This window comes from Euprymna scolopes, chromosome 13, assembly GCF_053919585.1.
Source record: "Euprymna scolopes isolate OS-2025 chromosome 13, ASM5391958v1, whole genome shotgun sequence".
Lineage (NCBI taxonomy): Eukaryota > Metazoa > Mollusca > Cephalopoda > Sepiida > Sepiolidae > Euprymna > Euprymna scolopes.
The window spans coordinates 41,644,461-41,661,123 of record NC_136494.1 but is presented as its reverse complement, the minus strand read 5'-3'; the positions used below and the strand labels follow the sequence as shown (position 1 = coordinate 41,661,123).

Sequence of the window (16,663 nt, the reverse complement as noted above, 5' to 3'; positions counted from 1 at the left end):
TCGTGCATCGTTCAATTTTTAACTAATAAACAATTTCATTCTTGTTCTTCTTTATTCTACAAGGTAATCTTATTACTCCTACCAAGAAGTAATGACAAAAGCAAAACAATACAGCAATACAAAGAAATTAAAAACAAAACAAAAAACGAACAAGTTTATTCACATTAAGATCATTTCAAACACCATTTTCATGGCACAAAATAATGTGGCATGATGACCTGTGTAATATTTTTTGAAGATCTATTTTGGTGATCCTTTCTATATTGTTCTTGCTTTTTCATTTGGGTAACAAAACTTTCAGTCTACTCTGCACATCATGTCTTATTACCGTATTGTATTACTGGAAGTGATAAGAATAAATTTCAGAGAAAGAGGGATAGAAAAATACCTGGGCAAAGATAGGTTAGTTTACAAATCACTCTTTAAAAGCCATTCAACACATGTACTCATGTAAAACGGCTGAAAATGTGAGTAAAAAGACTGTCTAGCAACAGAGAGTAGGTACAGTTAGCAAGAAATAAATTATAAAAAAAAAAAAGAGATAATGCCTGGGAGGATGGTATCATGAGAGCAAAAAGATACATCACCCCTACCACCTCTGCTAAAATGAGCATAGTTTTACCTACAGACAGATACCAAGTGTCCATTATTAATAGAAATAATAATATAGATAAGAAAACTTATAGAATGGATATAAAAAATAGTTTATTGAAAAAAAAAAGGAAAGGTTAACGGGAAGGTCATTAAGAATTAAGGAAGCAAGATATGATATGGATTAAAACAAATTTTATTTATTTTAAAACTGAATGCATTATAATAGAAAACAAAGCAAATCAAAATAGCACCTTAACTATTAAAAATGCGAATCATCTGTGCAGTTAGCCTAAAAGATGTTATATGGCTTGGCTAAAAAAGGTGGACCACCTATACAGCTAACCTTATTCAGAATGAATCAATCCATATTGTTTGTGTTAATATAAATCCTATCGTCTTACCACTAATATAGATATTAATTACTCACTTGTATCAAGAATAATCAATTTTCAATTTCCTAATCTTGAAATCTAAATCAGAATGACATTGTAACAATATCTACATGCCACTAGAAATAGCTGAGCCTGAGAAAAACATTGGATTGAGGCTCTCACCGTACAAACATATTTATCAATCATAACACGAGTGCATAAGTGTAAGAATAACAGAATTGGAATAAGAAAAAAAAGAAATGAGCTACACGATTTACGTTCCCAGGTAAAAAAAAAAAGAAAAAAAAAGGTTGGTAACAGCTGTTGCACGTATGACTCACTCCTCTTTTACAATGGAAGCAATTGACAAATACAAAAAACTTTTCTCTGTTCATATGTGTGCTTGTTTCTAGAAATATTTTTCTTTTTGCTGTTGAAAATTTGCCCTATTAGTTACAAAATCTTACAAATATTCCTGTCAAACAATTCAAACTTTAACCATTGAAGCTTTTTCATGGAGAACTGACGTAACGTTTTTTTTAGTCATTTCTTTTTAGTGTGATCTTTCATTTACTTTAGATAAAATCTTACTGATTTCAAAACTGTTCCCAATTTTCTTTGATCACATTATTATGTCTTCCCATATAAAACAAGCCAAAAACTATATGGTCCCATAACTGATTTTGGCTATTTTCCCCATTTAAATCCCTGGCCTGATGTAAAACATCAGGGTAAAAAAGCCAAATGACACCGTTTTATGACAAACGATGCATTAATTTGAATTCAATATCATTCAAAAACCCTATTTAGACACAAGTATGAATTTTTGGAGAAAAATAAAAATTAGCCTCAAAAGGAGTGTTTTTTACTCCTAAAACATCCTGAGGCTGAAGCCTCAAAATTTTCCAAGGGTAAAATATTACGTTTCCAGATGTATATTCATATGGTCTTGCTTTCGGGTAATTTTCAGTAAAATCTAATAGTCAGTTGACCTAGTGTCTAAATTTCTGGACAGGGAGTAAATAAATTATAAGTTCTTAATAGAACCCAATATATCCTGTTGATGTTAGATAATACAACCAATTTTGATTGGTTAATTTTTCCCAACATTAAAAAAGAGCAAATAAATTGTTGCATTTCTCAGATTAATCTACAGAAGGAGAGAGAGAGAGAGAGAGAGAGAGAGAGAGAGAGAGAGAGAGAGAGAGAGAGAGAGAGAGAGAGTTACCTTGGGAGTAATTTCACGGGCACATTTTAGCAAGAAGCGGCCTTCTCTCATGTCAGCACCCCAATTCAACTGAATGAACAATGGACATTCATCATCGGCTAACTTACGCTCATCTGAAAAGAGAAAGAGAAATCCATAATTTTTAAAATTTAAAAACAATATTTTATCTCGTCTAACAATCAATGACCAATATTATTAGGTTGGTGCAAAAATAATGTCTTTTTTGACATTTAATATCATGTAAAAAAATAACATTTTTGCACCAACCTAATATAAGTTGCATAATAATTTTATGCATTTCCATTATTGCCACCTTTGCCAAGGCGGTTATATATTTAGTTGAATCTGACATTACGTTTATTTGTGCACAGCTTAGCATCCACATCGCTTGATCAATCATCACCAGATGTACTCAAAATATCAGTCATAACCCAACTTAGAATTGATTTAATTTTGGAATGTCAAGTTGAAGCTAACGTTTTTAATGATACGTTTTGTGTTGTTCATCACAGAGTCCCACTACTTGGCTCATACTGTAACCAATGAAATCCTGTATTTTATGACTATAATCTTGAAAAGTTTGGTCATAGCTGACATTTTGATAGATTTTACAATATGCGTTGTCAGGCAGAGGTAGGCAGTATTATGACTGAGTTATGTTTCTCATGTTTCATTTTAATCATTAATTTAAGTTAATAAAACTTGACGAAATAAGCTCATTTATTTTGAACATTTCATTTTGTATCAGAATTTCTATATTATTGTGTAGATATGCATTTTATTTATGTGTAAGTATTTTTTAATGATGTTCATTAAAATTCACTCCCTACCCAGTAATAAAATAAAATAAATACATTTAAAATGCAATTTTATTTGGAGGAGAGGATTTAATATAGTCTATCTTATGTTGCTTTGTCTACTGCTACTACAACCTATTATGAGTAAAATAGCAACTTATATTCAATTAAATGTATACCATAGAATTTTTTTTTTTTTTTTACATTATTTTCATTCTCAAATAGTAACAACATGATAAGAATGTAAATAACAAATATCAGAAATATCACCAAATAATATATATCATTTTAACATTAAATAATGCACAAATAGTTCTGACAAGCAAAACAAACAAAATATTATTTTCATAATTTATACGAGCAGGGTGAAAAAAAAAACCTTTTCCCTGAAGTTCGACATAAAATGAAAGAAAAAAGTCGCTAAGGTTTAAATGGAGGCTATAAAAACATTTGTGATCTTGTAATTCAATGGCGACTTTGTACTTAAGTTACGCCGGCAGGTAAAACCAAAGATGAAAGCGACCCTGATGTTTACACACTTGATTGCTTCATTGAATAAATTCAATCACAGAAAATTTCGATGGTGAAATACAATAATGATAGTTTTCCATTTAAAAGGTCAAAGGTTAATAGAGATACCTCCTCTCAATTTTCTCTGATGCGTGTGTGTCATGCATATAACTTGCGCCACCATTTTTATTTCACTAGTAAATATTTAGGTAATCAAGTCGTTTCCCAGACACATGCAATTTTATTGGAAAGACGATATGTAGTAGTTCAAAAATTTATTTTTAAATAGATTATGATGTGCTGAATATATTGGCATTAAAATTAATTTAGTATTATGTATGACAAGAAAAAACAAAAAAAAAAAACCCCAAGAAACAACTTTATAGTAAATTAGCCAACAAATTAGCATTTTTTTTTAAAGATGGGAACTAGTTGATGTAAAACTTGGAATAAAAAACAGTCAAGACGAAAAGTAATCTTAGTGGTTTATACAAAAATAACTTATTTAAAACAAAAGAATTATGCTATGAAAGAAACATTTTTATAAATATCTTAATTGTTTCAAATAAATTTTCATTACTAAAATATTTTGCTGTTCATTTGACCTCTTCTGTTTCTATTTTAGATAGTTTACTGACTATGATGGAACTATGCCAGTATGTTGGCCAATTTAATAATTTAAAATGTTTTTCTCGATTTCATATTTACGAGGGGCGTGCAATAAGTAATGCCCCTGACCCACTTCCAGTTGTCTGATATAGCTGAAATTTTGCATGTGCAATGATTTATATATCTATCGGTTATGTGGCAACTTACAGCTCTGAACTAATTGTGGTTTCTGTTTTACAGGTGTTTGAACCGAGTCAGGTGTGAAATGGAGCCTGTTGAATATCGAGCAGTGATCCATTTTTTGTATTTGAAAGGACGCACACTACAGGAGACTTTTGATGAAATGAAAAAAACTTATGGTGGCAATACCCCATCATATGACCTTGTAAAATGCTGGCATCGTGAATTCAAACATGGCCGGAAGTCTGTGGAAGCAACTCTCAGACCTGGTCGCCCCTCTTCTGCCATTGATGAGGCATTTGTCTGTCAAGTTGAGGCTGCCATTTTGGAAGATCGGCGCATTACTATTCGCCAAATAACCCAAGATGTCAAGATTAGTACAGGGTCTGTGGAAACTATCATTCATGACCATTTGCATATGCATAAGGTGTCTGCCAGATGGATTCCCAGGTTGCTCACACCATTCCAGAAGTGAGAACGCGTCGCGTGCTCGAGGATGAATTTGGAGATGTGCCAAGAAGAGGAGTCAAAGTTTTTCAAAAGACTGATTACACAGGATGAAACCTGGGTCCATCATTATGATCCAGAGACCAAAGCCCAGTCAATGCAGTGGATGCACTTGGACTCACCACCTCCAAAAAAGGCAAGGGTGCAGCCCTCTGCTGACAAGGTCATGCTCACAGTCTTCTGGGACCAGGACGGAGTAGTGATGACAGATTTCCTGGCAAAGGGTACCACAATTACAGGAGGCTATTATGCTTCACTTTTGAGGAAATTTAGGGAAGCTATCAAAATCAAGAGGCGGGGCAAGATCAGCAAAGGTACCCTCTTCCTGCAGGACAACGCTCCGGTCCACAATTCGTATGTCGCCAGATCAGAAGCACGGGCGTGTGGTTATGAAATCCTCTCCCATCCTCCCTACTCTCCTAACCTTGCACCCTATGACTTTCACCTCTTCCCAGCCATGAAGTTGTTTTTGAAAGGAAAGCGTTTCCCAGATGATGCAGCCTTGATTTCTGAAGTTACGTCGTGGTTGGAGGACCAACCTGGAGTGTTCTATAAAAACGGTCTCCAGAGCTGCATCAAACGATGGGAGAAATGCATAACTCTGAGTGCTTGCTATGTAGAGAAAGACTAATAACTGTGCCAAGTTTCGTTGCTCTGCTGCTATGGGAAGTGAGTCAGGGGCATTACTTATTGCACACCCCTCATACTTCTAAATTGATTTTTATGCCAATACATTCAACATGCCATAATATTAAAAAAGAAAAAGAAAAAAAAATTAAATATAATTTTTGAGACTCCAATAAATTCACATGTGTTGGGAAATGATGTGATTACTAATAGTTGTTAAAATAAAATAGTAATCTTTACAAAAAAAGGTTTGGAAAAAAAGTTTTGTAGGGTTCAAATTTGATTGAAAGTATTCAGGACTAAGATTTTGTTGGCAGAATATCTAGTGGAAATGAGTGCCTTGTTCAATTATCAGCTACAAAACCATGAGGTAAAAGGGACAATAAGTGAAACGAAATTGCACCCAATGTGGGACATGTTGTAAGTTGAAAAATTATTCTCTTTTCAACCATTGAACATTATCATAAAAGAAAACAGAGCCAATATGTTCAGCCTATTTCATTGGTCAACAAATATTTTAGAGTGCAGACATCAGCTAATCTGCCTATGTATATCTTAAAAGTATTTAATTACTTCATCACATTGACTGTATGACAGTACAAAAGAAAAAACTAAATTAAATTTTAATTTTAACAAAATTAACGTATTTGCATAATTCAAATGTTTATCATCATATTTGCTTTGACATCCATTTTGCATGATTGCATGCGTTGAATGACTTATAAAAATTGATTTCCTGGCCAGGTCCTTATCCCTATTTCTCTTAATTCTTATCACTTACTCCTATGATTTCCATGGCCTTCCCCTGCAAACTGAATCTTCTACTTCAGCTGTTCTAAATCTACCAACCTAAGAACCAAACTCTCGTTCTTTCAACATGAAGTCTGTTGTCCTGCACACATCTTCCTATACAATACGCACATTTAATCTTCCTCATCGGATCTAAACCTGTTTTTAAAACTCACATTACACATTCATCATATTCTCATATCATTTCTCTCCATGCAACACGTGTTTTCAACCCTCACTGCCCAAGTTTCAATTACACTGTATATACATTTTTTTTATACATCACAGTGTATTTACATTCCTTCCAGACTTCCCTTAGTTGGCAGTGGTAACGCTTTGTTGGTTTCGTAATAATAAAAGTTCCCTAGAATTATTATATCTCCATATTGGCTTAAACCAAATAATTGTTTCCTTAAGTGAGTTGTCTGCCTACTAACTACTTTTAAGCTATTGAACATAGAAATGTGAAACTTGATAAGGATGATATTTTTAAAATGCAGATTTTCATAAGGTAAATTGGCACAAGATGGATTACTTCTCAGAAAATATATATTAAAAAAAAAAAAAAACAGACAAATAAACAAACAAAATAACAGAACCATTATATTAAGACACCATGCATTGTACCTAATTTTATTACATTTGGAATAAGTATTCCGTTATCGAACTGCGTCTTTAAAACATAAAACTGAAAAATCTTTTCACCTCTAATTGTAATGAAATTTGAACTACATGCAAATTACAGTACATTTCATTTTAAAAGCGCTTCATAGTATCTTGAACTCATAAAACTATACTAAGACTATAACTAAGCTTTACTTTAAGTTTTCACTATCATAGGAGGTCTGTTAGCTTTTTGTGGCCAGTCTCCTTGCTTAAATTAAAGTTTCCAAAGGTATCTAAGTATTATGAACCAATTCAAGAACAGGTACTCCTACTAGTACACAATGTTTTTTTTAAGTATATTATTTAATAGAATCATTATATTATTACGCTTATCGCTCTGTCCGTTATCATGCCGTGCATCCCTAAAAAGGAAAGTGGAATATTCCAAATAAACCTCGTCACCCCTGAAAAAAAAAAAAAAAAAAAATTGGTGTCGCTGTTGAGACAAAGCTAATAAAAATGATTTGTCTTTCTTGGCCTTTTGGCTAAGATCAAAGTGTAGTACCTGTTCTTCAGGTGCTACATTTCAATTTCTTCTCTCTTTACGACTAAGACAATTTTTTTCCTCCACGTTAAAAAACGACCCCGGTGTCTAAATCTGTTCTGTGGGGGAGGCATTGTGAATAGATACTATGTTTAATGTAACAAAGTTTTAATATTAAAAAAGTAACTGGAAAAAGTTATTTCTGATTTAATTACAAAATGCCCTGGAAATGTCACTTCTGATTAATTATAAAATGCCCTGGAAATGTCCATTCTGATTATTTTTTTTTTGTTTACTTGCCTATGTCCTGCATTGATTTCTTCTTTGAATATTTATTTATATCTTGTGGAGATTACCCGAATCTACCAAATAAGCTTTAAAAGAGCAGGTAGCAGTCATTTTTACTCCCATTTTATCTACTGCTTCAACCACCAAATTCAATAGGTGTTAATTTTCCGTGGCATAAAAACGAAACTTATTCAAAAATAATGAATGCTATGCATTTGCATTCCTGAAAAAACAATAAATGTTCACTAAGAGTTTAGACGTCAGTAAGTTTATTTGATTATTTCTTTTTATTAATTACTTTTCCCTCAGAATTTATACTCTAACATTTATTTAAATCAATATTTTATATTTTCATATACTTACTTTATCTTTTCTGTCATTGGTCAGTGATGTAGAACTCCTTTTAAACTGAGAAAACTTGTTTAAATAACGATATAGATATATTGGATATTTTTCAAGAATCAAAATATACATGAAAAGAACAAGTTAGGTTGATACTTCAATATTTATTTAAAGTAAAATCATTCCCCACCCCCGTGCAACGTTGTGACACATCTCACAGCTAGTTTTATTATATGAATTTGAAAATTATATAAATTAAAAATCTAGAATAGAAATGGTGACCAGAAGTATACAAGGGTATCCTCATTTATTCCCGGGCAACGCTAAGTATTGTAATGAAAGCAAATCTTGTAAAGATTTTAACATGTTGGCCGACATTTTGAGAGGCTGAATGAGAAAATTGAAAGCAAAAAAGATGCTACGATGTTGAGAAAGGAGTAAAAGAAAAGTATTTTCTTTCTGCTTTCTTTCCTTGACTTTTGAGTGAACATATCGAATCACAGAAACTTGAATGAATTCTTCAGCCTACACACAAGATGGAAACCCTATTTCAGTTGCTCTTTGGGAGGGGCTTAGAAATGGTAAACAACAGTTGAAAACTGTATTCCTGAACTACAAACCTGACTTGAATTAAAGAAACAAGCAAACAATATAGACATAACAATTCACACACACACACACACACACACACACACACACACACACACACACACACACACACACACACAAATATATATAAACCAGTCCAAGGATATGACTTTTTTTTTTTTTAATTTTATTCTTTCTATAGGCCGTTATAAAAAAATGTTGAAATTGTCATTCATTTTTCCCCCCTCTTGCACAATTTCTAGATTTTTAACATACTGGCTAGAGAGGTTAAAAAAAGAAAAAGGACAGATTTTGTATTTCTTTATTAACTAAAATAATTCACATATATAAAATATAAGTGTGTGTGTGCAAGAAGTGTATAGATAGAAAAAATGTAATAAGGATAAATCGCAGAGACCAAGCGAAGAATCAGGTTTCTTTAGATGCGATATTTAAACAACTTTGCCAAGAATAGCATTTAGTGAATATATTCAAATGAAATATACAAAATATTGGGGAGTAGTAGTGAAATACAAGTCCAAGATGTATAATAGAGTGAAAGAAATTGAGATTAGTAGTATTAGATGGGATGTTGTATGTTTAGAAATTATTAGTGAAAGAGATGAGATGATGAGTATGTAGAAAAGTGAGTGTATATAGGTGAGTGAGCAAGGAAAGGAAGTAGGAGGCATGTTAAAGTGGGTGGCAGGTAGTTTGTATAATATGGGATGATGAGAGGGTATTTTAGCGGAAGCAGTAAGTACATTTTTTTTTTCATCTGTACAGAATTTTAAACAGAACTTTTTAACTAATGGAATAGATCTTTCTCATTCCATCATAATCAGGCAAGTGCATATGACCTAATGGTAAATAGCATTGGTTAATCAGTTCTAAATGAGAGGAGGTTGAAAGTTCAACCCTTACTGTAGGCGATAATAACTAAGATAAACATAAATTAACACTTCTATCCGATCATGGCTGATGTAATAAAAACAATAAATCCCACTGGAGGAATACATAATGTAATTAAATCCTTAAATAAGAGAAAAATCCAGGTTGTCCATCTAAACAATATGATATAAATGCGGGAGTACCTTATTATTCCTGATATTCATAAATGACCATCCTGATAAAATTGTTTCTGAAATGGGTATATTTGCTGATGACACCACTCTCTATAAAAGGCACGAGGGGAAAACAAATGAACACATATCTACGGAAATGGCAGAAACACTAGAGGAAGACCTCTAATCTGTAGTGGAATGAGGACAAAAATGGATGGTCACATTCAATGCTGCCAAGACTAAGCTTGTTTCCTTCAATAATTACAAGAAACCTTCTCTACCACCAATAGCAATGGCCAAGAACACATTACCTGAAAGTACTTCCTTTAAACTCCTTGGCATAACGTTTACAAGGAACATGAACTGGAATAGATACATTGAGAGCATTGCCAAGGCTGCTGCAAAGAAGGTGGGCTCTCTCTACTGTGCTAGAAAACTACTTATGCCTGAAAATATCCTGTACCTCTATAAGACCATCATTCGCCCATGTATGGTGTATTGTTGTCACATTTGGGCTGGTGCATCTACTACTTGTCTCTCACTCATGGACAGAGTTCAAAGAGAGTCGCCAACCTGATAGGTCCTGAAATGTCATCTAGGCTTCAGCCTCTGTCCCATCGATGAAATGTTGCATCCCTCTGCCTGTTCTACAAGTACTTTAATGGAGAATGCTCTGACGAACTACAAGCACTTATACCCCCTCGACGTGAATACCCCTGACAAACCCAACAACCAGCTAAATTCCACCCTGTCACAGTAGAGATCCCTAGGTGTAAGAAAGCCTTCTACTCCAATAGTTTCTTCCCCAGAACTGCTAGGCTTTGGAACTCCCTTCTGGGATTCTGCTTTCCCAACTGTACTTACATGCAGCAGTTCAAGTGTAATGTGAACAGACATCTTGCTACACATCTCCCTTCATAATATCCCTGCAACTTATGTCCCCGATAGTAGCCCCTACTTCAAAATGGCACTGTGCTTTGTTTGGGGTGAAAATTGAATAATAAAAAAAAAGTTCTGTTTGATAGATTTTATAATTAAAGTCGGTTACAGGGCAGTGTTAAGAAAAGAGTAGAGGATGGATTTTGAAGGGTGTGGAATTTCTAGGAAAATGGGATTTTTTAGTGGTTTCAGGCATTTAAAGTTTTAACTACATAGGTTTAGTAATTTTATTTTTAATAGTTTGGAGTTATTAATGGAGAATATTATGCATAAGTATGTTTGGAATTATTAGTGGAGAATATTACACATAGATATAGAAGAAGATGGGGAATTTGAAGGTTTACCATAATTACATTTCTAAGAATTTTTCGGTTAATAACAAGTGTGATAATTAGGAGGATGAAATAATCTCAAAGGAGTAAAATAGATAATCAAAAATTAAGATTATTAAATTAACAGGAGGGTTGAACCAAATAATTTTCCTAGATCTGTTTTTTTATTGTTTGGTGGGGGTGGGGGTCAATATAGTTGATGGTGGTATTAGTATATCCACTAATTTTTAGAGCTGCTTTAAAAAAGAATTTGTGTTTAGTGAAAATTCCCCGTTTTGATGAGTTTGTACTAATTCTATTTTCAATGGATTTGGGGATTTGTTTAATGTCTCAAGTGGTTGGATAAAGGGTGTATATATAAAAGATTGGAATTGTTTTTAGGATAAGGTTCATATGTATTGTTTGCTAGGTTGAAAGTAACATCGAAGAAGTTTACAGTTTTTAAATTAGATTTAATTTCAATTTTTAGATTAATTCTTTTCATTTCTTTAATTTTTTTTTGTTTCTTTGCATTTGGGGCTGTTGGAGTTCTCAACAATTAGCAGTCTGTCGTCCCTATAGAGTTCTATATTTATAGTATTGATTATTCTTGTTAAGTTCTATGAAATAAAAGCTTATTATATAGGACTCTATAGGGACGACGGACTCATTTGATAAACACATAATTTGAATAAAAGATGAAGTATAATTTTATCAATGAAAACTGGTATTGTTTAGATGGTTAAAAAAAGTAATTATTTGTCTATGAAAGTAGAAAAAAAATATTTATGAAATGTATGCTTGAAAGTCTTAAAAAGAAAAAATCTTAAAAAAAAATTTCAGCATCTGTAGCTCATGCATAAATATAAGGAAGCGTGTAAATCTGTCACTACTATTTTCAATAAAGAAGAGGCTAATTTTTATTTTTAGTCAACGAAAAGGGGTTGTCATTACTTTATCTCTCCTATATGTCTCTTGTCTCTATTAAAAAATATTTATAACAGAAAATTAGTAAAATTAATCAGACGATGCAAAGGTTGTTTGAATTTTGTGTTAAAGCTAGCAAAGGTGGCTCATTCCACAACTAAGAGAGGCTTCTTATATCCTTTAAAATAATTTACATTTCTGATATAAATACACATGTAAATAGAAATTAGAATGAAAAATATTTTACTAAGTATAATATAAACAATTTATTGTAAAAAATAATTGCAGAATTAGATAGGGAAATGTAGAAACTTTATTTTTTTATGAAGAATGTAAACTCATGCTTCCGCTTAGGTGAATAAGCATTAACAGTATTCTTAGGTAGTATAAGTACTTTCAGAAAAAGAAAAATGAAGCAAAATAAAATATATTCGTGCCAATAACATAGTGGAAGAAAATAGGCTAGTCTGAATTAAACATCGTTATGTGATACAGACTGCTATTCGAGAAGGACTTTCAAAATCTGACAAGATATCTTTATATGTTAGATGGAATACACATAGCTATTTAACCGAGAGCTGGAGGAAATTGGAGAGTTATATCTTTTTTCAAAATAATTAGTGCACAAATGAGACAAAGATTAAAACACCAAAAAATCTTAAAATCGATGATCATCATGGATTGTGAATTTAAATTTTAAATGCTTTAAAGAAAAAAAAATTGACAGTTTTTGTTTTTAATTTAAATACTAATTCTGATTAGCTAGCAGGCCATGAAAATAAATAAAAAGCAAAAATACTAAGAAAGTAATCGATAAACTATTACAATGTGAATCAAGTATCTCACTGTATACAATTCTCTTAATCAAAAAAATCATTGCTAGTGATTTTTATGTTATTGTATGATAATGTTAGAGTCAGATATTTCAGAATCTGAAAGGTTTAACAATGCAATGCACATTTTAAGTTGATTCAAAGAAAGGACACAAGCGTTATTGCTTTAATCTATCAATAGAAATCAATTCTACAAAGAATCAAACAGGAAGTAGGTTAACAGAAATAGGATAAATATGGGAGGTTTACACAACACACACAATCTATAAATACATCAACTCTTGTGCTATTATTAATATGAAGAACACATGGCAAAACCAATTCATCCATAGATTCTGCTTCAAGAACAAAGAGTAAAGCAAAGAAAGTTTGTTTTTGACCAAATTAGAGTAATTATATTTAAATATATCAAGAGAAATCATCTGATTCAGTATCTATTGCAAAAGTCTTTAGAAGTACGAAAAGGTAACAGTTTTAAATTCTTTCACATTGAAATGGATCTACCATTAACAAAAAATTAAAATTACTGATTTCTTTACGAAAAAATGAAATGTTACAGTGAATTTTATGATTTTTGATTTTTAATGTTTTTTATAAATGTAATTTATGTTTTAATTTTAATAAATCTTTAAATGATAAAAAATAATTCAATGTGAAAAAACATGCAACTACTGACAATATTTTTGTATTCGTCCATTTCTTTTCTGGATTTAAGTGATTAGATGTATTCTTTTCTGACAAGCGTCCATGAAAGAAATTTCTATAAATATATAAATGTTTGCTTTGAATACAAATGCTTTCAACGATTTGAACATACTTTAAAACAATTTGTCCATGCTTGACTGTCTACTTGAAAGTAGAAGAAAACGGATTTATTTTTGCTGAAGATAAATTGTGTTAGAATTTATTTCTTCTATAAATTTATTTGAAAGTTCCCCACATTCTGTTTTGTTTGATGTATAAAAACAGTGTTTAAGATAACGAACATTAATGAGTTCCACTATTCTAGACAGACTTTTGAATTTGACAAGATAACCGGTTTGACAAAATCTAAATTAATAGGGAAAAACCCAAACATTTATAGTATGAACTTATCTAAGGATAGGTATGTTTCCGATTGTTTTAAGTTACCTTAAAAAATAGAGATTTTTTGTTCTATACCATTGAAAGGTTGAATTCCAGTACATGGTTTTAAAGTTAATAGAAGGATTAGGCAAAACCAAACTATAATCTAACAAGCCACGTGTGCATGGTCCCCCTCTGGTGCTGCATGTGAGATGACGCCACAAAAAATAGTGAAGAAATCATGAATGTGAGAAGTGTGAAGGGCCAACGTTGCCTTCACATTTTCGCCAAGTGTCAGAAAAATCTAATGGATGGGACAAAAGTTATGGGGGTTAAAATGTAATTTTTTGCAATTTTGGGGCATTTGTGACCCCTTTTGAGCTCCTGGGAATGCTGAATCAGTGAAAAATGGACAAACGACACAGTTTCATGCCTAAAGACATGTATATTTGAATTCAGCACCATGGAAAACCACTATATAAACATACATATCAAGTTTTTGAGCAATATGAAAAAAGAGCTCCACATTTTGGCCAAGTTTCAAGAAAATCTAATGGATGGATCAAACGCTATGAGGCAAAAAGTGTTATTTTTTGCCATTTTGGGGCATTTTTGACCTCTTTTGAATCCCTGAGGATGCCAAATCCCAGTTTAAATGGACAACGGTTCAGTTTCAGGCCTTAACACATGTATATTTGAGTTAACCACCGGGGAAAAAACCACTATATAGTCAGACATATCAAGTTTTTGTTGAGAAATATGAAAAAAAGAGTTATAAAAAGGGGTGTTTTTAGCACTAAAAGTCTCCAAGGACGTGAACCAGAATTTTGCCAGGGTCACCCATACTAGATTTATATTAAGAACAATAGGCTCCATATTTTGGCCAAATTTCAGAAAAATTTAATCGATAGATCAAAAGTTATGGAGCAAAACGTGTCACTTTTGGTCATTTTGGGGCATTTTTGACCTGTTTGACCTGGGGACAATGGGAATTTTTGCAAAAAAATTTTTTTTACTGTGCACATCTATTTAATTAAATACAATTTGTGGCAATCTAGAATAACGGATGGACGTACAAACGCTACTGGAAACATAGGTCCTTCTCCGATAAATTGGGGGGGACCAAAAAATAGTTCTTATTTTTTAATTTAGAACAATATTAAAACTTGTTTGAAAAAAAAAAAAAAAAAAAAAAATCAATTTCATGCCTAATTATACTTTATTTTTATACAAGGGATATTTAATATTTTTTATGCTGAAAATAGTAAAGTGATAGAATACTGATTTAAAAAATTATTAAAAACTTACAAGTTTTGAATAGAAATTCTAAAAATGTGTATATCAGCTTCAAAATTAATAAAAAGAGTTTAATTTGAGAAAATTTTGTTATACAAATTCTTTTTTTGTAATATCAAATGACATAAGGAGCATGCAAAAGAATTGATTCGTTGATTTGATGGTTTGATAGTATTTACAAAAGTTATACAAATTTATTTAAACATTTAAAGCAAAGGCAGCAGTGTTAACTTTGTAATTTACGAAATAATAAAAAATTTGCTGCAATCTGAACAAATTCAGGAGTTAAATTTTTTTTTTGTGAATGTTACATTGATCTTCAGAGATATTTTCTAGCTTTATTTGTAATATAGAAACGTCAATATTGATTTTAAAAATTATTAGTCTCTTCCTATCAAGAGACAATGGATATCCCCTGAAAAAATGTTTGCATAATGAGAATGTAGCAAGGCAAAAGTTATGCATTATATAAGTGAACTTCTTTCCTAACCGAGTATAGTTTAAGTAATGAAAGAATAATCCAAGCTAACCAAAAGCAAATGCTGGAGTAAGCAGAGACGACTGGTTTTACTTCTAAGTTTTTTCTTAATTACACTAGTTGCTTTAGCAAGACTTGAAGTATAATATACTATTTCAATTGTTGCATGGTAAAGAGAGGGTCCACACTTTTCCTAAAAGTAATAGGGAGCAACTTTTTTTTTTTTTTACATGCATTTCCAAACTTATGGCACCTGTCCGTATCAAATGCACATCCTTTTTGACTAAATTCAATGTTACTTCAATAATCCGATGAGGACTAACTTTTTAATGCGATAAGATTGTGGAAAAGATAAGAATGTTAAAAAATAACAGGTACTTATGCAAAATATGGACCGTGAATTTTTTTTTTAGATTTTACAGCATTTTGCTTATTAAATTGTTAAATGAAAGCACAGAATAGTTACAAATGCCCTTTCCTTCCCATGTTAAGAATGGGTTTCTAAATGTTATTTCATCAGAGATTCTGCACAAGTACCAATATAAGAATTGGTAATGTTGGAATTGGGAATTAGAAACGTTATAATGGATTAGTCTTTGGACTTCTGTTCTCATCTTCAGTGTTATTCTCATCTTCTGTTTTGACCGATGTAATCTCAATCTGTTATATTATGAGCCAGTTGTAGAGAACACATGTATCATTTTTATCCTGTTCTTTTACCAAATATGTATGCATATAATTCACCCAGTTTATGAAAACACTGGCTTTAATTTGACATCTCAATTGGTTATGGGGATAGAGCGATGTTTGATGTTCTTTGTTGTGTGTGTTTATATTGACAGAATTTCATTGTTTCTTTATCTGACCATTAATGTCATCTCCAGGTCAATATCTGGGACGTCTAGGCTAGTTATTTGTTTAGGTTTGTTATTCTCAAAATGCGGCATTACCTAACTATAATCCAATACAACCTTATTGTTGAAGATTAAAATCTTTTTGTTGAACTTGGAATTTTTTTTTGTTTACTCACCTTCACACCAAACAAGGCATATCACTATTAATTGGGACCATGCCTAAGAAAGATTAATAAGATGTTGGTTTACATTACATTTGAACTTCTGCATATCACTACAATCATGGAAGCAGGTAGCAGGAAGGGAATTCCAAAGT

General features: G+C 31.9%; 1 protein-coding gene and 1 pseudogene across 4 annotated transcripts in view; one reads left to right on the top strand and one right to left on the bottom strand.

Annotated features, from left to right (window-relative positions):
- Positions 1 to 16,663, bottom strand: part of LOC145291987 (uncharacterized) — a 210,777-nt gene that overhangs the window by 83,078 nt on the left and 111,036 nt on the right. For all 4 annotated transcript variants that reach the window (XM_080137948.1, XM_080137944.1, XM_080137945.1 and 1 more), the window contains exon 3: positions 2,194 to 2,306. In XM_080137948.1, the coding sequence (XP_079994074.1) occupies positions 2,194 to 2,306 (113 nt within the window). The remainder of the gene's footprint in view (positions 1 to 2,193; positions 2,307 to 16,663) is intronic.
- Positions 7,343 to 7,440, top strand: LOC145292578 (U2 spliceosomal RNA; annotated as a pseudogene).